Source organism: Lactuca saligna, chromosome 5, assembly GCF_052625555.1.
Source record: "Lactuca saligna cultivar CGN05327 chromosome 5, ASM5262555v1, whole genome shotgun sequence".
In the NCBI taxonomy this organism is placed as follows: Eukaryota; Viridiplantae; Streptophyta; class Magnoliopsida; order Asterales; family Asteraceae; genus Lactuca; species Lactuca saligna.
Genome location: NC_136421.1, coordinates 313,994,717 through 314,015,875, shown reverse-complemented (window position 1 = coordinate 314,015,875; position 21,159 = coordinate 313,994,717). Strand labels below are relative to the sequence as shown.

Sequence of the window (21,159 nt, the reverse complement as noted above, 5' to 3'; positions counted from 1 at the left end):
ATGTGGTATCGGGTTGTATTGTATAACATTATAAACCATTTATGTATTGCTACAACAAACCCCGGTTTATGTGGTTCATGTAATGAACACTAGCTTTTTGGTTTGTTTTCCAAGTATAAGATTATAAAAATGATTATGTTAAATTAATAGTTTTTTGGTTTGTTTAATTTTAAAAAACCGTGTACTTAGGTTAATTTAATAAAAACATAATATAACAATCATCGTTAAGTGTGGCAATAGAAAAGTACTTATTATTTTATGGAATCATCTTTTATGTAACCGACCAAGTTTATAAAATGTATTTTTTGATTCATTAAAGAAAACAAATACTACAATCACACAATCTCTTCTCATAAAAATAACAAATTGCTCGCTACTAATACACACAATCACCTACCAAGATAAAGAAGAAATAAAACTTCTTTAGCACTTGGAAGAACAAAGAATGTAAAATAAATTTAGAAACGTGAAGCGGAAGAAGCCCATGTCACCACAAACAGAACAAACACCAAGAGATGAACTGGTGCTCGTGGTTCACTTCCATTTGGTGTCAATCCATCTGTCTTTGACCCTGATCCTACAGCCATCAATTCATTTAATTGCTAATTAGCATCAGAGAGATAAACTTTAATCACAAATGATCAGTTAATTTAGATTATACTTCATTAATAGTTCGTCAAAAAAATATTGATAAAGGGTAAAAAAGTAAATACCCGATGGAGAATCCGACTCGGTTGGGCTTTCTGGCAATACATCTGGTTCGTTTGTAGATCCTTCAGGGGAAGCAGCCGGGGTAGGGGTAGAAGTTGTACCCGGCCCGTTTGCGGCTAAATAAACAAACCAAACCAAACCAAACCAAATTTTGTTAAAATTTTGAAAAGCCCAATAAACAATATACAAAAAAAAAAAAAAAAATTAAAAACATGCATGGACATTTCATTTTGAAGTGCCAAAATTTCAAGTGATCAAAATTACAAAAGTATTACCGTTACATTGGCTGATCGGTGGAGTCTGGACATTACAAGCACCAGGAAGCGTTAGAGCCAGTGTTCGGTTGATACTGATACCGAGTGTGATCCCGTTCCCATTTAGCACTGCACAAAGGCATTGCGGTTGAGCTTGAACGAGGTTTCCTAGTTGGGAGCAACACGAAGATGATGGGGTGGATGTATTTCCTGTAATGAAGTTAAGACATGGTGACATACCCATGAGGGCATTGGTGCACCCTGATTGAGCCATGGTTCTTCCACCGCAGATTGAGACAATAAGGAACATGGCTAGAGTCACACTAATCACTTTACAAGCCATTTTGTTTTACTTTCTTTTTCTTGATTTCAGTTAAAGAGAAAGTATTTGTTGGGATTTCTTTGTGCAGAAAAGTTAGAAATCTTTAGGATTATAAATAGTGTGTCATATATGAAAAAGGACAAGCTTTAATTTATTGGTATATATAGTTGACCAACTATAGAAATAATTATCCTTTTTAATTAGATACTATATCTAAATAGTAAATTAAATTGGGTTTTATTTTATACATAAAATGTTAAACAGTTTCCTTTTTAATTAGATACTACTAAAATTGTGTTATTAGAAACGTGAGTTGAGTTAAAAGTCATTTAATTTACGCTCAAGTGTTCATTGTTTTATTTAATAAAAACAATGATAACTTTTATAAAAAAAAAAAAAATGGGGAGAAAAAGATTTAAGAGATCAATCTAGCATGTATCTGTTATAAAGTTTTATTCGGTTTAACGAACAACCGTCTCGATCAATTTTCCATATGTATAGATTATGCTACTATACGGTATAGAAGTTTGAAATCAACTAAATGAAACATTCGATATAATCTTTAATGTATTTCTTAATCCTTTAAACGTTTTGTTTTTTTTTTTTTTTTTGTTTTTTTTTTTTTTTTTTTTATATTATTATTTTTAATTTTTAATTTTTTTGTGAAAGTTGTTTTCTAACTAAAAAATGATACAGTTCGTTATTTTACTTATGGTACTTTGACAAGCAATGTGGTCGAAGTTTAACCTAATCTAACTCCAATTCGTTAGCTTAGGTTGGTCACAAACCAACCAATATTCACCTAGCAAAGCCAAAGTAGTTGAAACCCTTATAAATAATCACCAAAAACGGACAACCAAAAAAATTCTTAATATATATTTGGTAACCTAACCTAAAAATTTCCAAAAAACACCCTTCATAGTTCATAATCATTGTCATTCTCATGGACAATTGCTAAAGGGGATGTGCACCTCTACACAAAAAAGGCAAAAACCCACCTTTTCAATTATAAAAAACAATTGCTTATGTGGTTAAACTGGTTCGCCAATTTGTGAATTAACGGGCCCTTTTCCAACAAATGACGAAATTCATATTAAAAAAAAATGAGACTTACAAGTGTTTTTGTTTCTGGTGTGGAAGTACGAACCTAAATCTAGGGTTTCTACATGTCCTTCGATGAACCTTCAAAATAATGTTCAAACATTTATGTTCATGTTTGCTTCCAAGTTGAGGGGGATGGTGGTGGTGGTGGTGGTTGTCATAGATGGAGGTGGTGGTAGTGGTTTATTAGCTTTGGTCAAGTTTATTAGTTTCATATTTTCCACCAATAAATTAATTTTAAAGAAAATATACTTTTTCAAATTCCATGTGGATATCACATCAATGCCATGTGTACATAGATGGTCAAAATTAGCCTACACGACATGTAATGCAGGTGGTGGCAGTGGTTTATTAGCTTTGGTCTGTGAAGTTTATTAATTTCATATTTTCCACCAATAAATAAATTTTAGAGAAAATATACTTTTTCAAATTCCATGTGGATACTACGTCAACGCCATGTGTACATAGATGATCAAAATTAGCCTACATGACATATAATGCAGGACGGTAACCTGTTGAACCTGTTATAGTCTGTCTCGTGACAAAATTTGAAGTTTAAGAACTTTATTAGCGCGATTAAAACTTTAATGGCCAAATGGTGACAATTTTGAGACTTTCACTGTCAAAAAGTAAAACCACGAAAGTCTCAAAATTACTTTATTCCCTTTTAAAAAGTTCATTTATTAATTTTGTTTACTGTTTTTTCTGTATTCATCTTCACAAGCCAAAATATATTTTTATTTATTAGTTGTGTGTCTGCAATACGGTGATGAACAAATTGGCATGTAAACTAAAAGTTAAATGGATGCATTGGATCCGGTTGAAAATATTTACACTATTAGTGGTGATTGGATCCAACCAATTACAATCAACCAATATACAATATAAAACAGAAAACTACGAACATATACACTTCCAATTTAACAGTTGAGCAAGAATACATACTCCAAACTTCATTGTTGAACCAGATACGATATACATATTGGTAGTGGTGAAATGTCCAAGATGTTGATGTTATGTTGGAAAAGTGAAAAACTTTCCATGTAAAATTGAAATCTTCCTTTCTAATAAATATGAAAAATTAAATTGATTCCTACTTTTTATACCTACAAATGTTCCTATCCAATAAAATTATGACAAGTGTTATATTTTCATCTTTTTTAAACTAAATCATTAAAACTATATTAGGAATATATCAAATACAATTAAATTGAATGGTGATTTGTTATAATTTTAATGGGTAGGAATAATTGCAGGAATAAAAGGTAGGAGACAATTTAATTTCTCTTTATTTTAATATCATTTTTATTTGTCATGTGACACTCTTTTAAGGCTGTTTTTTTTTTCTTCACGCTCTTATTAATTGCATCCTATAATTTTGATTACAATTTGACCTTCAAATTTTGAAAAAAAAATCTAATCCTAACTTGAATTTTGAATTCTTTGTTTGATATTCCGAAATCAATTCAGCGTTTGATATAAATGGTATACCAAATTAGAATTCAAATTCACTCCTATCTAATTAAACATTCCAAATTTACATACCTAAAAATTATGTTTTATCCCATAAATTAAGGATAATTAATTATCATTTCCTTTTTCCTTAACGTCATTTTGTAAAATTATAGTTTTTTAATCTAAATTTTAAATATGTTTTTCTTATTTAACAAAAAATCATTCTAAATATCTCAATTAAAAAAATATATTATGATTAATCACTAACATGTTATATAGCGAAAACAATCAAAAGTTTAAACAACTAATTACCCATAATTACAAATAAATTAATAGATAGTTGTCGAGTGGTGTTGTAGCTTATTTGGTTTGTTGATATATGTTTTTTTAAACGTAACATATAGCAACACTCGAACCAAAGAAAATTGTACTCAAATCAATACATTAAACAAAATATATAAAATTTTACGTGATATATACAATCGTTCATAGTGGGAGGACTTTTCTAAACTCTTATAAGAACCGATTAACTAGACATTAAGTACAACATCTATGCAGCATTATGGCATATATATGCATTACATATTATTATGCATTTTTAGAGACTAAAAAGGAGGCCCTATTTTTTTGAACGTTAATGATTGTTTATCAAAATATTTTATTTTTTTAGTTGATGATAATTAGTTTATTTTATTAACTAAAACATTTTGGTGCTAACATATCTACCAATTAGTTAACTTATTACTTCTTTAACAAAATATCACAATCATATAAATTTTGAAACTTACAAAATATTTACCTTTAAATAATTAATTGTATATCATCTTTTTTTTTTTTTTTTTTATTATTATTTTTTTTTTTTTTTTGAGATTTAAAGAACATGGATTATACTCATTTAAAAAGATGAGAAAATTTAGAAAATTATGATTGTATAATTGAAAATCCAAAAGTATATATACTATATAAGTTGTTTAAAATGCATCCACTACACATGTTTTTAACATTTTTTTTATATTGTTTTCTCATGTATAATTTTTTTTTTCCTATTTAGTATATGAAATTTAGATGTTTCATATTACATCCTTATGTTTTTCTTATTAATAATGATTTATATAACATCATTTCATTTTTGTAACCATTTCAGATAGTAATTAAGAAAGACAGCCATAAACTTACCAATATCGATGATCAGTTATATTTTACATATAATTGTTTGCAAAAATATGACTAAACAAATTTTCTTTCTTATTATATCAGTTTTTTTTTTTTTTTTTTTTTTTTTTTTTTTTTTCAGCCGTGTAACACACGGGTTATATCCTAGTATATAATATCATAATGACATTGGCTTTGACTATTCAAATGATCTAACTTACCTTTTTTTAATCCTAACTAGAGTGATTACATCCGCTTTGTAAATAAAAATAAAAATAAAACGTTTTTGATAAAAATAAAAATAAAAATAATTTTTTTATAAAAATAAAAATAAAAATAAAAAGTAGCATGGAGGCGCAATCTGTAAATTTTCAATTAGATATCCTGTTTTTAGGGCTAGAAATTTTAGGTTTTTTGATAAAAATAAAAAGTTTCTTTAATTTAAATTAAAATAAATTGAAATAAATAAATGAAAGTAAATTGTTTTGATTAATAGCTATAATAAACCTTATTGCTAATTCATAAATAAATTTTGCTAGAGTTTGGGCGTCGAAGGAAAACTTTTAAAGTTTAGGTACTAAAAGTGACAAGTTGGTGAAACTTATGTTTCACCTGGGAGTTTGGCTAAATGAACACCTAGGATCAATTATGTACAACTTAAGATGAAAAGACCATTTGTGGGCTAATTTGAGCATTTGGTGAGTCTAGGGACAATTTCTAAAAAGATATTTGGAAGAGGGACCAAAGTTGACAATTTAGCCAAATTATGGCGGCACCGCGTCAATTAGGAGACTGCGCTGCAGTTTCGGTTGCTTAACAAAAATAAAACTCTTTTTAACCTCCTTTTTACCATTCATTTCACCCATTTTCTTCTCCACTCGATCCCAGCCCATCTTCTACCTTCATGATCGATTTTCCCTTTAGATTCCTGATGTTCTGGTTATTAGAATTGCTAGATGGATCATTTCTAAAATCCTTTCAATACCTTACATCAAAAGGTAGTTTTCTTTCCTTTTTCCCCCAAATTCATTCTAGGGTTTTGGTTGGATTGCACATCCGAAATTTATACTTCATTTATGTTGTTTATATAAGATTAATGATGTAGTTCCTTTCCTTAATCCATCTCCAAGCTCCAGCCAACAAATGGTGGTGAGGTTTATGATATTGGAGTTGTTTTGATGAGTTTCATTGAACATCAATGGTGAAATCCAAATTTATGCTTAAATTAGGTTATCAATGTGAAATTATTTATATGGTTTAACTCCTTGATCTATCTACAAACTCCAACTAACAAATAGTTAGGAGATTTATAAGTTTTAATGTAATTTAGTGGGTTTCCAAAACCCTATTTCTTTAAATCCGAATTTGAAGCTTCTAATAATGATATGAGCTTGAATTTGTGATTGGATTGCTTATGTTCTTTTAAATCCACGACCCATTTATTGATCCATGACTAATGGTGAGATTTTTAGTGTTTGATTCAAGTGTAGCTTTCATTTGATGATCTGGTTATGTTCAAACCCTAAGTGTTTAGGATCAAGTTCCATAGTTCTAAAAAAGGATATGATTTTGTTGTTATGTGTAGATTATGTATTTCCATTCCAATCTATGATCCATTGGCTTTTGCTTGTCTCATAGTAAGATTATGAAATGCTGAATAAAATTTTACTTTAGTTTGGGGATTTCAACTTTATTGATTATTGAACTATGTTCCAAGCTTGAATTCTCACGTTGAATGTATCCTTTTGTATAGTTTTGGTATTCAAGCATTCCTTGAGAAATTGGGAAGCATTATGCTAACTTATTTCCATTAATTGGTGTTCAAATTGTTTGTGAAATTTATAAGGATGTAGAACTTGGAATTTAGTTGTGTTCCAATCTTTAGTTTCATATAACATCCTTATTCTCTCGTGAAGTGGTTTTGGTGTGTTTATTTGAAGTATGGAGTCCAAAAAAATTGTCCTTTTAAAGCAACTCCTATAACTTTTGAGTCTTTTAATCCCTATTAACGATTAAAATGCTTTTTATAAAAATGTAGAGAAGTTTTAAGATTTATTCCAAGGATATGAACTAATTGGTGTTCCTTCGCGTGTTTCATTTGAAGTGTTATAACTTATATTGGATGTCCTTCAGAAATTTGAATTGTTTTGAAGTTTTATTGAAAGTTGGTTGGCTAAATGAGAAATAAATCCCAAAATCCCGTTTGTTTCATTTTAGTCTTTGTGATCTTTGGGTCCCTTTTGGCATTCTAAATTCACCTTAGATCATTTTTGGAGTATTTTGAGCTTAAAATGAGAAGTTGACCCATTGAAGGGTATTTTAGTCATTAGGCACCTTGTAATGATATTAGGTGGTTGTTTTGGGAAGTTTGAAGCTTAACATGACATAGTTCAAGTAAAGAAGAAGTATGGTGTTGCAAGCTTAGGACTTAAGGTAAGTATACTTACCTTGGAACACTTGTCCCCAAAATGAGTATCCTACTTGTGTTTTCCCTTTCTGTGCTATGTTATACATATGTATATTATTTGAAAATATATGCTTGGTTTTCTCATTATGATAGTTTATTATTTGGGGATGTCTGTTTGGATTAAGGACATATTTTGAGAAATTGATTTATTTATGGGGGTTAAACTTACTCTTTAGTATTATGGGTACAATTGACCCTTTTTGTTATACAATAAGTTACCAGGAACATACATCATATATGATTGATTTTGTGTTTTGAAACTATTTAACATATACTTGAATGCTAATTGCAAGTATGGGGATTATTTGTGAATTCATGAAAGTATATATTTTTAGAAATGCTTTTAATTGATACAAAGCAAAAATACTTATTTTTAGAAAAGAGAATTTTGGCATTCTATTTGTTGCATGCACGTATATCACGCTAGGATGAGTGTGACTTTGTGGTTCCAGGTAGCTAAGTGGGCATTTTTTGTTGATTGTTGTTTGTTTGTGAGCATATTTTTAGATAATTCTCATGTGCACGAGTAGATTTTTGCTACCCCTCGTGTGGCCTAGGTTGGATGGCCCCTAGTGCCTTGTTTGTAGTTGTAAGGGCGATTTAACAATTTTAACTATCGTGCGTTCTTCACACACATCCATCATTATTTTGTTGTCGGATGTGAGTACAAAAGTAGGTTGTCTGTCATGAGTTCTTCGCATCCTATAATAGTTGTGAGCTGGACTTTGAGATTGGCATGGTTGGGATAATTGCATGCATTACATTATCCATTGGATTATTCTTCCAGAAAATATATCTATTTGGAAAAGTGACAAGTTTTGTACACTTATTTTGTTGATTGGGTCTCTAAATGTTTTATAACTCGTATGAGTATTATTTGGATATATATGATCTTGTTTGAATTTTGATTATCGAGAAGCTTTTACTTGAGGTACATCTACCTCATAATGTTTATTCATTTGTGGAGTTTTTCCATTTCCTCACTCGCCTATTTCTTTTTCTTTTTTTCTTTTACCTACAAACTCTCTATTTTACACTTATGGTCCCTTTACTTTTAGAGTTTTTTAATTTATTTATAATTATTAACAATGTTTTCATTATTCTTTTATAACACATTTAAGTATTTTAATTTTTGATACAAAACAATAACTCAAATTTTATATAGTCTTATTTATTTATTGTACTTAGTTGAACGTTTTTATAAATTGATTTTTATACATTTATTTTTGTATAACAATTTATTATTTTTTACAACTTGAAAATTTTAAAACTACAAACATACATATTTTTTCCATATAACTTTTACACATTTCAAAAATTAATTCATTACTTTTTTTTTTTTATAATTTACAATTCAAAAGAATAACATATAACTTTATAAAAGAGGGGATAAAAAAAAAGAGGATAAAAAATGTCAAATCATAGAGGAGGGGATAAAAAAAAAAAAAAAGAGGTGGAGCTATTTACATGTTCCCTATAATATTTTACCCCCAAGTTGACTTTTGATGTTGATTTTGTTGATTTGAGATGGTATGAGCTTGTACATCAGTGTATGAACAACAATGTTCATTCCTACACCGCCCATAATGTCTAGCCCTAGGATCGTATTCACTAGGATAACTCACTTGTTCATAAATTATTACATGTTAGTAGATATTTTCAAAAGCTTAGAAAACTTATAAGCTTTGGATATTCAGAAGCTCATGGTTTTGCAATATCTTCTTAAACCTTTGTTTCGATATATGTTGTAGCACTCTTGTATGAATTGTTATATTAAACCATTAAATGTTTTGGAAAATTTTTAATTGGGATTGTTATCCGCGTTTGAACTTTGTAAAGTATTTAAATTAAACTTTGGAAATCATTTTTCCGTAAACTAAAACTCTATTTTTTTTGAAAGATTTTATTAAAGACTAATTCAAATAAACCCATGCGGAGGGTGTTACAATAATATTTTTAAATACAGGGACTATTTCTATAAAAAAAATATGCATAAGGACATTTTTGTAATTATAATGCTGTTTTTGTAATTTATTTTTTACACAAATATCAAACCTACGAAAGTCTTATGGCCAAAATCTAAAACCCAAAAAAATACTGTATTTTTTTAAACACATGGACCATTTTTATATAAAAAAAAATATACACATGGTCATTTTTTGTAATTTTTTTTGAACACGTTGCATACTTCTTACAAGACCAAATATGCATATTTTACATATTACATATTTGATAAGATCTAAAATTCTACCCAATGTTTTAAAACCGGTTCAAGAAGGAATCGGAGTCGAGAGCCGTTCAACAATGACTGATTTTATGTCAATTTCTAGACTGAATCGAATCACACAATTTCTTGAAAAAAACCGAGTTGAACCGATATGATAGAGCTGATAAAAACTTATTTGAACCATGTTAAAAACAACTAATTTCCAAAACAAATTGAACTGCTCAATCGATCAGGTTATCTATAGGATATACAACTCGAAGGCCAACAAAGCATACCATTACTGACGGTCAAACCGGTTAAACCAGAAACCGAGTACTCGACCGATTCAACGAAAAAACCGATCTTTAAAACTTTGATTCTACCATTTACAATGATATTTAGAAGAGATATACGTTAGGATATAATTTCATACCTCCTGTAATCGCTCACATGCACCTATTAAACAATCGACATTTGGGGATAGGAGATTTTTGCATTTCGAGATCTCATTAGTATTTTGAAAATAATGCAGGCTTCTGACCTACATTTACTTGCTCTAAAACTTCCAATTTTGTATTCAATTTCACTAGGATGCAATACTTCACAATAGGTTTGAACAAAGTTAAACAGTTCATCTATAGTCATTTTTATTGATTTAACAAAACGCCTACCTCTATATTTCAAACTTGATTTTTTTCGTAAATATTTGTAGCTTTTCAATAGCCTGAAAACGCCACCCTTTCTTAAAGATAAATTTCAGCATATAATCTCTATATTATGCCTTCTTTTAGACACACGTACACATTTATTGAATTCTATGGATATTTTAGTAACTTCACATATCGACCAGGTTAAAATAAGTCCATATATTATGTCTCACTTTGATAAAGAAAATATATATCATTGACTAACATAGCCAATAACATTTATTATGTCTCACTTTGATAAAGAAAATATATATCATTAACTAACATGGCCAATAACATTTACAAGCGCTGCCATTTCCAGGCAGTAATGTTTCATAAAAACACTCAGCTGCAATAGGTGAACCATGTCTATACCTACAAGCATCCCAACAGTCCTCAGATACATCCTCCCCATGACACCAGTTCGGCTTAAATGGTAGCAACTCAGTGCATGGTTTATCACCCAGTGTTGGTGTCATCATTTCAACTGCAAAAAGAGTACATATTATCCATAGTTAATAGTTAATATATCATATTATTAAAATAATAATGTTATTCATTTGAATAAGTTTGACACACGTGACCTTCTATTTTAGCCAAGATTTTAACTTTATAATAAAAATAAAAAGGTCAAAGCGACTCATCTACCTATAAATTTGTAAAATCTTATCCATCTACTATATATTTGTTATATTTTTAACTTTTTCTGTATTCTTGAGTTGAAAAAACAAAACTGAACAATTAAACAATTGTACACCTATAATGTGAAATAAATTAGTTTTGATGATGGGCTGTTTAGCAAACAAACAAAATCATTAATAGTATACTGTCGTTTTTCTTTTGAAGCTTCCCACGTTTGAGGAAAAATTGCCGAAACTTTTCCCACTCATTAAAAAAAGGACATCAATGAGAAAAAGATCTGGAGATTACAACTTAAGAGAATACCTGATAAGACGAGGGCAACGAGAAGCAACACATTACACGCCATCATTGCTGTGAATCGTGCCATACGTACTCTCGTGGAATAACAAACAAACAAATCAATTGAACTGATTAATTCAAATGAATATTGAAACTGTCTCTACAAATATATATAACGGAAAATTAAGTATGGCATGGCAATCCTTAATGATCTTAACACTGTTATATAAAATTTACATATAAGACATTTTCACTTTCCATACATAAATTATCCAAAAATAACACAATCAAATCAATTAGAATTTTTAATTAACGCAATCAAATCATTTAAAAATTTGATGATATCAACCAAAATACTTGTTATGAGGATATATCTTCAATATTTATAACTGAAAATTGATAATTTGGGTTATACTTCTATTAAAAAATTTAGTTAATATAAGGTTTATTTTTATGTTATAAGGTCCTTTGGATCGACACAACTACTTATTTTTATAAACATTACTATTGTATTATTAAGTTTTTTTTTTTTTTTTTTTTTTTTTTTTTTTTTTTTTTTTGAGATGTTAACGTCAATTACCTAAAAATCAACATAATACATATGGACTTTGAAGATTGCAAAATAACGGGTTTTATATACAAAAGTTTCAAATATTTTAGAAAATCTTTTGATAAAGTTCTATAAGTTTTTTTTTTTTTTTTTTTTTTTTTTTTTTTTTTTTTATTAACGTCAATTACCTAAAGAGATAATGACTTAAAAAGGTAATATATACTTTGATTTGTATATATTTGGTCACTAGTTGTGAAACCCGTATATTATACGGGTTAATTAAAACATAATGTTAAACATGAGCGATTATATGAAAAGTTTATTTGAATTTGAAATATTAAATAAGTGAAAATTATGAAAAAAAAAAAACTTGCAAAAAATAAATTAATTAGAATTATGTGTTTAATTGTTAGACCCGTGTACTAAACGATTTATTATAATAAAATGTTAAATACAAATGTTTAAAGTGTAAATTTATTTGAAATTAAAATTGAAATTTGAAATTTGAAATTAATAGTTATTATAGTAGGTTTAATTTATAGAAACTAAATTAATGATACAGTGCAAATGAATAATAAAGTAACTGACAAGTGGAAAATAAATATATTTCAAAATTATGACAAAATGACATGTGACCAAATAAATGAAAGAATAACAAGTGTCAATAACAATTTCATTTATTAGGATAGATTAAGTTTATTTTTTGTTCATATTTACTACTTCAACTTGTTAAACTGTACACATTCAGTCCTTATGATCGGTTATTTCAGGTTAATTAGTAAAAATGTCTTAATAGGGTAATATATTTCTCATTTTGTACACATTTAGTCCTTAATATTTTTTTTACACATTTAGTCCTTAATTTTTTATTTTTTTTTGCAAAATATTTTTTTGTTTTTATACTCATTCAATACTTATAATGTACACATTCAGTCCTTATGACCGGTTATTTCAGGTTAATCAGTAAAAATGTCTTAATAGGATAATATATTTCTCATTTTGTACACATTTAGTCCTTAATATTTTTTTACACATTTTAGTCCTTAATTTTTTTTTTTTTTTTTGCAAAATAATTTTTTGTTTTTATACTCATTCAATACTTATGAATGTTTTCTTTAAATTTTTCTCACAACATCTTACATGGAACAATCATTAACGAGGTGTTTTAGGCTTTTGATGCTTATGTCCATCGCGATCTCGACTACTTGGTTGCTTAGGTCATATGTTTTGAACGTTATAACCTTTTCATACTATCTCAGATTTTAACGAACTTTATATTTATGCGTTTTTATTTTAGTCTACTACAACTTTCGTTTAGATTACTTCCGTTAAAAATTAATATATTTTTTAATTACGATCTTTATATCAATACGTTTTTTATGAATACATGTATGGATGTTTTTTTTATAAAACCGTAAGTAAAAACATATTATATTTTAACGTGAGTAATCTTAATGAAAGTTATAGCATACTTAAAAATGAACACGTAGATATAAAGATCGTTAAAATCAGATATCGTATGAAAAAGTTACGATGTTCGGAATACAAAACCTACGCCAAACCACAAGACCTATGCAACCAAGCAGTCGAGGCCGCAATGGACATAAGCATCAACAACCCCAAACACCTCATCAATCAGGGACGGACGCAGGATTTTGTAGTAGGTGTTGCTGGTAAGTAGAAAAAGAAAAAAATATCAAAAAATTTACACTGCGTACAGAAAAAGCAGGGGTTTTCGGTGCCACTACGGGCACCCAAAGAGAACCGTCCATGCATCAATGATAGTCTCATGTTAGATGTCGTGAGAAAAACCGTAAATAAATCATTCATAAGTGTTGAATAGGTACAAAAACAAAAAATGACTTATTTTGAAACAAAAAAATATTAAAGACTAAATATGTACAAAAATATTAAGGACTAAATGTATACAAAATGAGAAATATATTACCCTAATAAGTCATTTTTCCCGGCTAACATGGAGTAACCAGTCATAAGGACTGGATGTATACAGTATAACAAGTTGAATGGGTAAATGTGGACGAAGAAAAAACTTAGTGACAAAATGTGTACAAATCGAAAAATATATTACCTTTTTAAGTCATTACTCCTTACCTAAAAATCAACATAATGACATATGGACTTTGAAGATTGCAAAATAACCACATGGTTTTATACAGAAAAGTTTCAATATTTTATAATTTTTTTTAATAAAGTCTTAAAAGTTTTTTTTTTAACAGAAAAGTCTCATTATTTTGGGAAAATTATATAATCTGTCATTTTCTGTTAAAAGTTAAATAATCTGAACTTTTCTATTAAAAAAAACTTTTATAATTTTATCATAATTTTTTCTTAAATAAAAGAAAAAAGAAAATGATGAAAATTAAAATTCGGCCATGTGGCCTCTTCCGGAGCTCACATGTGCCTCCACCCCCAACATGACAAATGTCTAGCCCTTATTGGCTGGTGAGTTTTTCCTTTCATCAGCTTAGTTTTCAGCTATAACTTTTTTCGTTTCTTTGAAAAAAAATCTGAAACAAACAATTTTTAAAAATTAATTCATTTCAAAATGACCACAATCATGAGAACTTTGAAAAGAATATTGTTTTTTTTATTTACCCATAAAAAATTCTCCAAATATTACCTACTCCAAAAATTATCAAAAAATCGCAATTATTTATGAAAATGTTATATCATTTAACGAGATTTTGATGAAAAATAAAATCAAATCCTAGACATTTATTTTTTCAATCTTATGGCAAATAATTGTTCTTGTAGTTCCTATCATTTTTTGAATTCCTACTTTTATATATATATATATATATATATATATATATATATATATATATATATATATATATATATATATATATATATATATATATATATATATATATATATATATATCGGTTGTCGCTACTGGACGACAAAATAGATTTTGGAATTTATTAACATTCTCTAAGAACGGTACTGTTAATAATCCTGCAGGTACTGAAACGATTAAAAGAACACCCAATAATTTATTGGGTATAGTACGAAGTATTTGAAATATGGGAAAGAAATACCATTTGGGTAATATTTCCAAAGGAGTTCCCAATGGATTTTTCGGGTCACCAATCATTGATGGTTCTAGAATCGGTAAGCCTACGTTACATGCAATAGTACCCAAAATTACTACCGGAAAAATATATAAAAGATCATTGGGCCATCCGGGCTCCCCGTAATAATTATAACCCATACCTTTAGCCAATTTATCTCTTAATACAAGATCATTCAAACCAGGTTTTTTTGTTATTGGGATAGGCGGATTCTTACAGATCCATCCCCCGGAGGAACTGGACATGATAATTTTTTATCATCCGGCTCGAGTAAGAACTAAAAGAAAAAATGAATCCATATAAAATATATGTTATCTAGACACCCACATATACGATATATGAACATATACGATATATGAATGGTTTTATGTAAGTAAAATAAAAATTTTACTGGATTCTTTTTTCTCGAGTTGAAACTATCGAGTGCAAAAAATTAAGTTCTTATAAATAAATACTCAATACCCAAGTGCTTATAAAATAGACCATGATATGATCAATGGCTTTATGGGTCGTCTGAGACCTTATGATTGGTGTTTATCCCCAAAGAGACCTTTTATAAACACACACAAAGGATTTACTTGTTACTAATATAGCCTAGTCTTTGTTCTTCTTTAGACCCTTTTTTTCACTCCAATAGTATCCTAGATTGCATCCATACAAAGGAAATGAATGCATTTGTATACTTTTAAATTCAATTTGAAGTTAGGTGAACTAGATCTTACGGAGCCTGCTCATGTATGACATGATTCCTATCTGATCATAGAAAAGATTCTCTTTAAGCGAACTAGCCTATCCTCTGTATGGGCTTACATGTTGGTTGGAACAAAGACACATTTGGTTGTGAATTAAATGTGGCAGATAATCAGATATCTACACAGACCAATCAGTAGTTCAAGTCACACACTCCCATAATCCATTTTATCTTCAGAAAATTCCCTTCAACTATTTATGTCAAATAAAAAATATTGCAGAGTTCAAGGGAAATATCCAAATACATGTCTTATTATTTTCAATAATCCATACTTGTAGCAATAAAATACTATTGTTCCTACCCCAAGTGATAAATGATGAATTCAAAAGATCTATGCTATCTCTTCTCTATAAAGGACCAGAAATACCTTGTTTACGTATCATTGGGAAGTGCATTAACATAAATATGGTAGTAAGAAGCGGCAATACAAAAGTGTGTAAACTATAAAAACAAGTCAAAGAGTATTGTCCCACACTATCACTTCCGCGCAATAATTCTACCAAAGGTGATCCTATTACGGGAATAGCTTCAGGTACACCTGTTACAATTTTCACTGCCCAATAACCAATTTGGTCCCGAAGTAAGGAGTAACCAGTTACACCAAAAGATACAGTCAATACACCCAGAACCACACCTATAACCCAAATTAATTCACGAGGTTTTTTAAATCCACCGGTAAGATATACACGAAATACATGTAGGATCATCATTAGGACCATCATACTTGCTGACCATCGATGAACTGATCGGATTAACCAACCAAAATTAGCTTCAATCATTATGTATTAACAGAAGGAAAAGCATCAGTAAGGTCGGAGGATAGTAAAAGGTCATAGCAAATCCTGTAGCCACTTGGACTAAAAAATAAGTTAGCGTAATTCCCCTAGACAATAAAATATGTTTACAAGAGGAGGAACATATTTACTAGTTATATCATCTGCAATCGCCTAAATCTCGACATGTTCTTCAAACCAATCATAGACTTTATTGAGATAGGCCTGGTCCCCCCTCCGAGAACTGTATATGAGACTTTCATCTCATACAGCTCAAGTAAAAACACCCAAATATTGGTTCGAACGGATATGTAATATAAAGTTTGAAACTTATTACTTTTCGACTCCATCTGTTCTTTTATGAGAGCATAAGGAAAAAATCATATATTTCTTAAAAGAACAGGTTTATACTGGAATAATGTTTCCATTCTATACAAATTCTATATAATAAGAAAATACACTAATTATATCTTTTACACTGTAAGTTTATCATTAACTTCTTTATAAAACTCATATGTAGAATATTTATATTCATAGTATGCAAATAAAAAGTACATTGCTATTCTTAATACATTTATATCCATGATGTCCCATGCGCAAGCTATTCTCAAAAAGTACATTGTTATTGTCACAAATCGATTCAAACTAAAGACATTGTCGGATAACCGGCACCTGCACCAATAGTCCAGGATTACATCGACGGTCAAGTAATACACTGACAGTCCGAGAATAATGTATCAGAGTGTAAAAAACATAGTGATAAATAAGTTAGTAAGGAAATGAAGATCTTGAAGAATAATGTACTTGAATAAGCAAATTTTAGGAACCTGATGCCTACAACCACTTGTAAAGTGTGTTGTGACTATCTTTTAACATACTTTTGGATGTTACATTTACTCCCCAAAGTTAATGAACGTAAACCAATTAATCAACAATGGTGTGGATAGAGCATAGAGAATAACTTTAAGCAGAAAAAAACTTAAAAGCATTAATTTATGAACCCATTGTGCACGATTAAACAACTAGACTTACGCTGCAAAAGGAATACATAAACATGTTATATCAAGTCATTCGTCCAGTAAAACATACACCATGTTTTCCATATTATGAAGAAAGAGCCAACAAATTAATTGATTACTTCTTTCTTGGCATTCATTAGTGCCCGCCCTTCCACTAAGTCTTTATACCATGATAAAAAATTTTGGTATATGTCCTATTATTAGGGGGAAATGACAAATAGCATTATCTAAAACCATAATATGGCATGCTTATATATGACTCCTTCTTTGAGCTATAGACAGGAACTCTTCTCAACTCTTCTTCTACTTAAATGAACTCATAATGCTCTGGCTATTTCGCTAGTGTTTCTGTGCCTAGCTACACAAGTGTATTTTTGGATTATCGTAGATTGGATTTCCTATAACCCAGACATAATGTGGAAATATCAGATCGAAAAGTAAACTTAAACTATACATAAGGAAACGGGTTCACCCTACCTATATTATTCACCCAACACTTGGTGTATAAATTAGTATTGAATATAATTTCAATGACTAATAATTTTCAAAAACAAGTTTTGTCAAAAGTACAACTATATAATTTTCAATCGAAGGAAACGTAGGATTTTGCCTGATGGGTATGTGTGCACATGTATGGAACGTAATATAGATTCGAATAAATAATCCTATACGACAAACGTCGTTTAAATGAGGTTTTTTTTATTTTTTCTGTACATTGTTTTTTTTTTTTTTGTTTTTTTTTTGTTAAGAAAATTCGTTCTTTTAAATAGATATATGCTCGGTTTTAATATTTTTATTTTATTTTTCATTTTTTTCATTTTGTTTTTAATTTTTTTGCTTTTTTAAAAGAATTTCCTTTTTTCCATTTTTTATGTTTTTTTATATATTGACTACGTATCGGTTTTTTGAATTTTTTGATTTCTTAAACTAAATATCGGTTTGAGTTTTTTATGTTTAACAGTTATAAAATTTTAAATAAAAAGAATATTAACGATAATAATATTTTCCGTTCATACTTATTTTAATCATGTTATTTTTGGATTATAAAATTTTGAGTCTTAGTATTTTGAATCATAACAATATTATGCTTCATACATTTTAGGATTATATTAATTTGGATCATTTTAATTTGGATCATAATATATTGAATTAAATAAAATTCCGTTTAATACAACATTTGGATCATTATATTTTTTTTTAAATCATAAAAAATATAAAAATTAAGGATCATTAAATATTTGAATTAAAATATTTTCAGATCATAACAAGTTAAGAATCATAAACATATTGAATCATAATATTTTTGAACCATAAATATTTTGAATCATCTCGATTTGCATGAAATTATGTTCAATATTTTTTTTAAAAGCTTTTAATCATTAAAAATCAAGTTTGGTATCTAAAACACCTGATTTTTTAAAAACTATTTTTACAAAGTAATTAGAATATTGAGTAGAAGTATTTTCTTAAATTTTTATAATTTTTGGAGAATTTTTTATGAGTTTTTTTTTACAAATATCAAAAATTAAAAAAAAAAAAAATTCTTTTTTCCAAATTCTCATGATTGTGCTCATTTTGTAAAGAATTAAGTTTTAAGAATTTTGGTTTTTCAGGGTTTTTTTTAAAGAAAAAAAAAAGCAATGGCTGTAACGCTAAGTGGGTGAAAAGAAAAACTGACAAGCCAATAAGGTTTAGACATTTGTCATGTTGGGGATGGAGGCACGTGTCAGCTCTGGAAGAGGCCACATAGTCAAATTTTCATTTTCATATTCTTCTTTTTTCTTTTAATCTTTTTACTTTTTTCACTTGTATCCTCCAAACAATTAACTTTCCCTGAAAATTATCAAAAACTCGTAATTATTTATGAAAATATCATATCATTTAGCCAGATTTTGACGAAAAATAAAAGCAAATCCTTGACATTTATTTTTTCAATCTTATGGCATAAAATTATTCATGCGGTTCCTACCATTTTCTGAATTCCTACTTGATCATATATATATATATATGAAATATGATAGCGTCAATTAGTAATAAATAAATTGATCTAGGATATTATTTCAATAGAAAACAAAAGCTTATATGACTTGACTTGTTTAATTTTTAACTTACTTCTTTAAATAAAATATAACTCAAATTCACTAATTTTTAGCTATATAAATTGAAGATATACCCTTTAAGATTCAAAAAAATAATTTGGTTGAATTCATCAAAATATTGAATGATATGATTGCATAAACTGAATGTTCTAAAAATGATTTGATTGCATTAAATAATAATTTTAAATTTGATTTGTTTATGTTAATTATGGATAGTTTTTTGAATGAAACATAGAAACGTCTTTATGACAAATTTCTAGATACTGTTTTTTTAATATCTGTAAAACTTCAATTTGTCTTATTTATACGTTGAGACATTTTTATTATTCATTTGAATTGATTAGCTGAGTTGATTTGTTTGGTTTTTATATCACGAGAATATGGCCTGATTCACATCAATAGTGGTGTTTAATTTGGTGCTTGTCGTTATCCTCGTTTTATCAGGTGTTCTTTTATGTTTGTAATACCCATTCAATAGATGTGGGTGTATAATTATTACAATATTTTTTGCTTAAATCGACCAAAATTAAAGTTCATATTATTCTGTATAAGAAATTGCTTTAATTATATGAAATTTGACCTAAAGAAATGATACCTTTTTTTTTTTGTAGTTTAAATGATGAAACCAACAATAAGTGACGGTGTTTGTACTGAGTTGCTAGCTTTAAGCCGAAATGGTGTGATGGGAAAGATGTATTAGAGGACTGTTGGGATGCTTGTAGGTATAGACATGACCCAAGTATCGCGGCAGAGTGTTTTTATGAAACACTACTTCCTGGAAATGGTAGCGCTTGTAAATGTTATTGGTCATGTTAATTAAAGACGTTTCTATCTATTAACATAATATATGAACTGTTTTTATTTTAAAACTTGTGGATATGTAAATTCTAAGGTAACTTAAATACAACAAGAACCTAATAAACTATTTATCATTATAAAAGGACACCAAAAAAAGGGAATAGTATGGTTTATGTTAGATAAAATACAAAATTTACAAACGAAGATCATTTCAAGGGGAAAGTTGAAGATTAATATTAACTAGTGGTGACAATATTGATACATATTTTTGTTAAAACTATGTTCATATATGTTGCAATTTATCTTTAACTTGCTAAAGTTGTAAATTCAAAAAACGTTAGAAATGTTTATAATGAACAACATTGGCACTAGGTTTTACGTCGTCATTATTGCCTATCTTGATTACGTTATGTATTCGAGGTCGGTAATATAATTTTATTTTATATTTTATTCAGTTATACGAATTTTGTTAATCACAACTCGAACAACTTCAACATATTTCAAATTTTTGTGCAAATATATATATATACCATAATTACTTCTCCTTGATGATGTTACTTATTTCATAAAGTCGTTTCTTCTTACTATATTTCCCTGGTTATACATAAAATCTTTAAACATTTGGCATATCGGATCCATTATAGGTTTGCTTTATTATTGCTATATTTGTATTTTCTAAAACATTGCCTTAAGTATGCGTGACAAATCAACCAATCGCTATGTATTATATCCAACACGACACAATACCCCAAAAAAGAGCCAAAAGCCGAACACCACATGATACGATTTCATGTTTTTT

At 28.5% G+C, this 21,159-nt stretch overlaps 1 protein-coding gene across 2 annotated transcripts; it reads right to left on the bottom strand.

Annotated features, from left to right (window-relative positions):
* Positions 1-269: 269 nt before the first annotated feature.
* Positions 270-1,373, bottom strand: LOC144998682 (non-specific lipid transfer protein GPI-anchored 15-like). 2 transcript variants are annotated; one of them, XM_078958417.1, is made up of 3 exons: positions 987-1,373; positions 714-827; positions 270-577 (listed from the first exon to the last, which is right to left on the bottom strand). In XM_078958417.1, the coding sequence occupies exons 1-3, from the start codon at positions 1,306-1,308 to the stop codon at positions 459-461; spliced, it is 555 nt and encodes a 184-aa protein (XP_078814543.1). In that variant the 5' UTR covers positions 1,309-1,373; the 3' UTR covers positions 270-458. The 2 variants fall into 2 exon arrangements, with proteins under 2 accessions (XP_078814543.1, XP_078814544.1); XM_078958418.1 differs by having other exon boundaries at positions 270-571; positions 987-1,362.
* Between the last annotated feature and the right edge of the window lie 19,786 nt (positions 1,374-21,159).

Coding starts and splice junctions, on each gene's coding strand:
- LOC144998682 (XM_078958417.1), bottom strand. CDS start 1,308: ATGGCTTGTAAAGTGATTAGTGTGACTCTAGCCATGTTCCTTATTGTC. Junction 828..986: donor ACCGATCAGCCAATGTAACG/GTAATACTTTTG, acceptor TTGTTTATTTAG/CCGCAAACGGGCCGGGTACA. Junction 578..713: donor CGAGTCGGATTCTCCATCGG/GTATTTACTTTT, acceptor TGATGGCTGTAG/GATCAGGGTCAAAGACAGAT.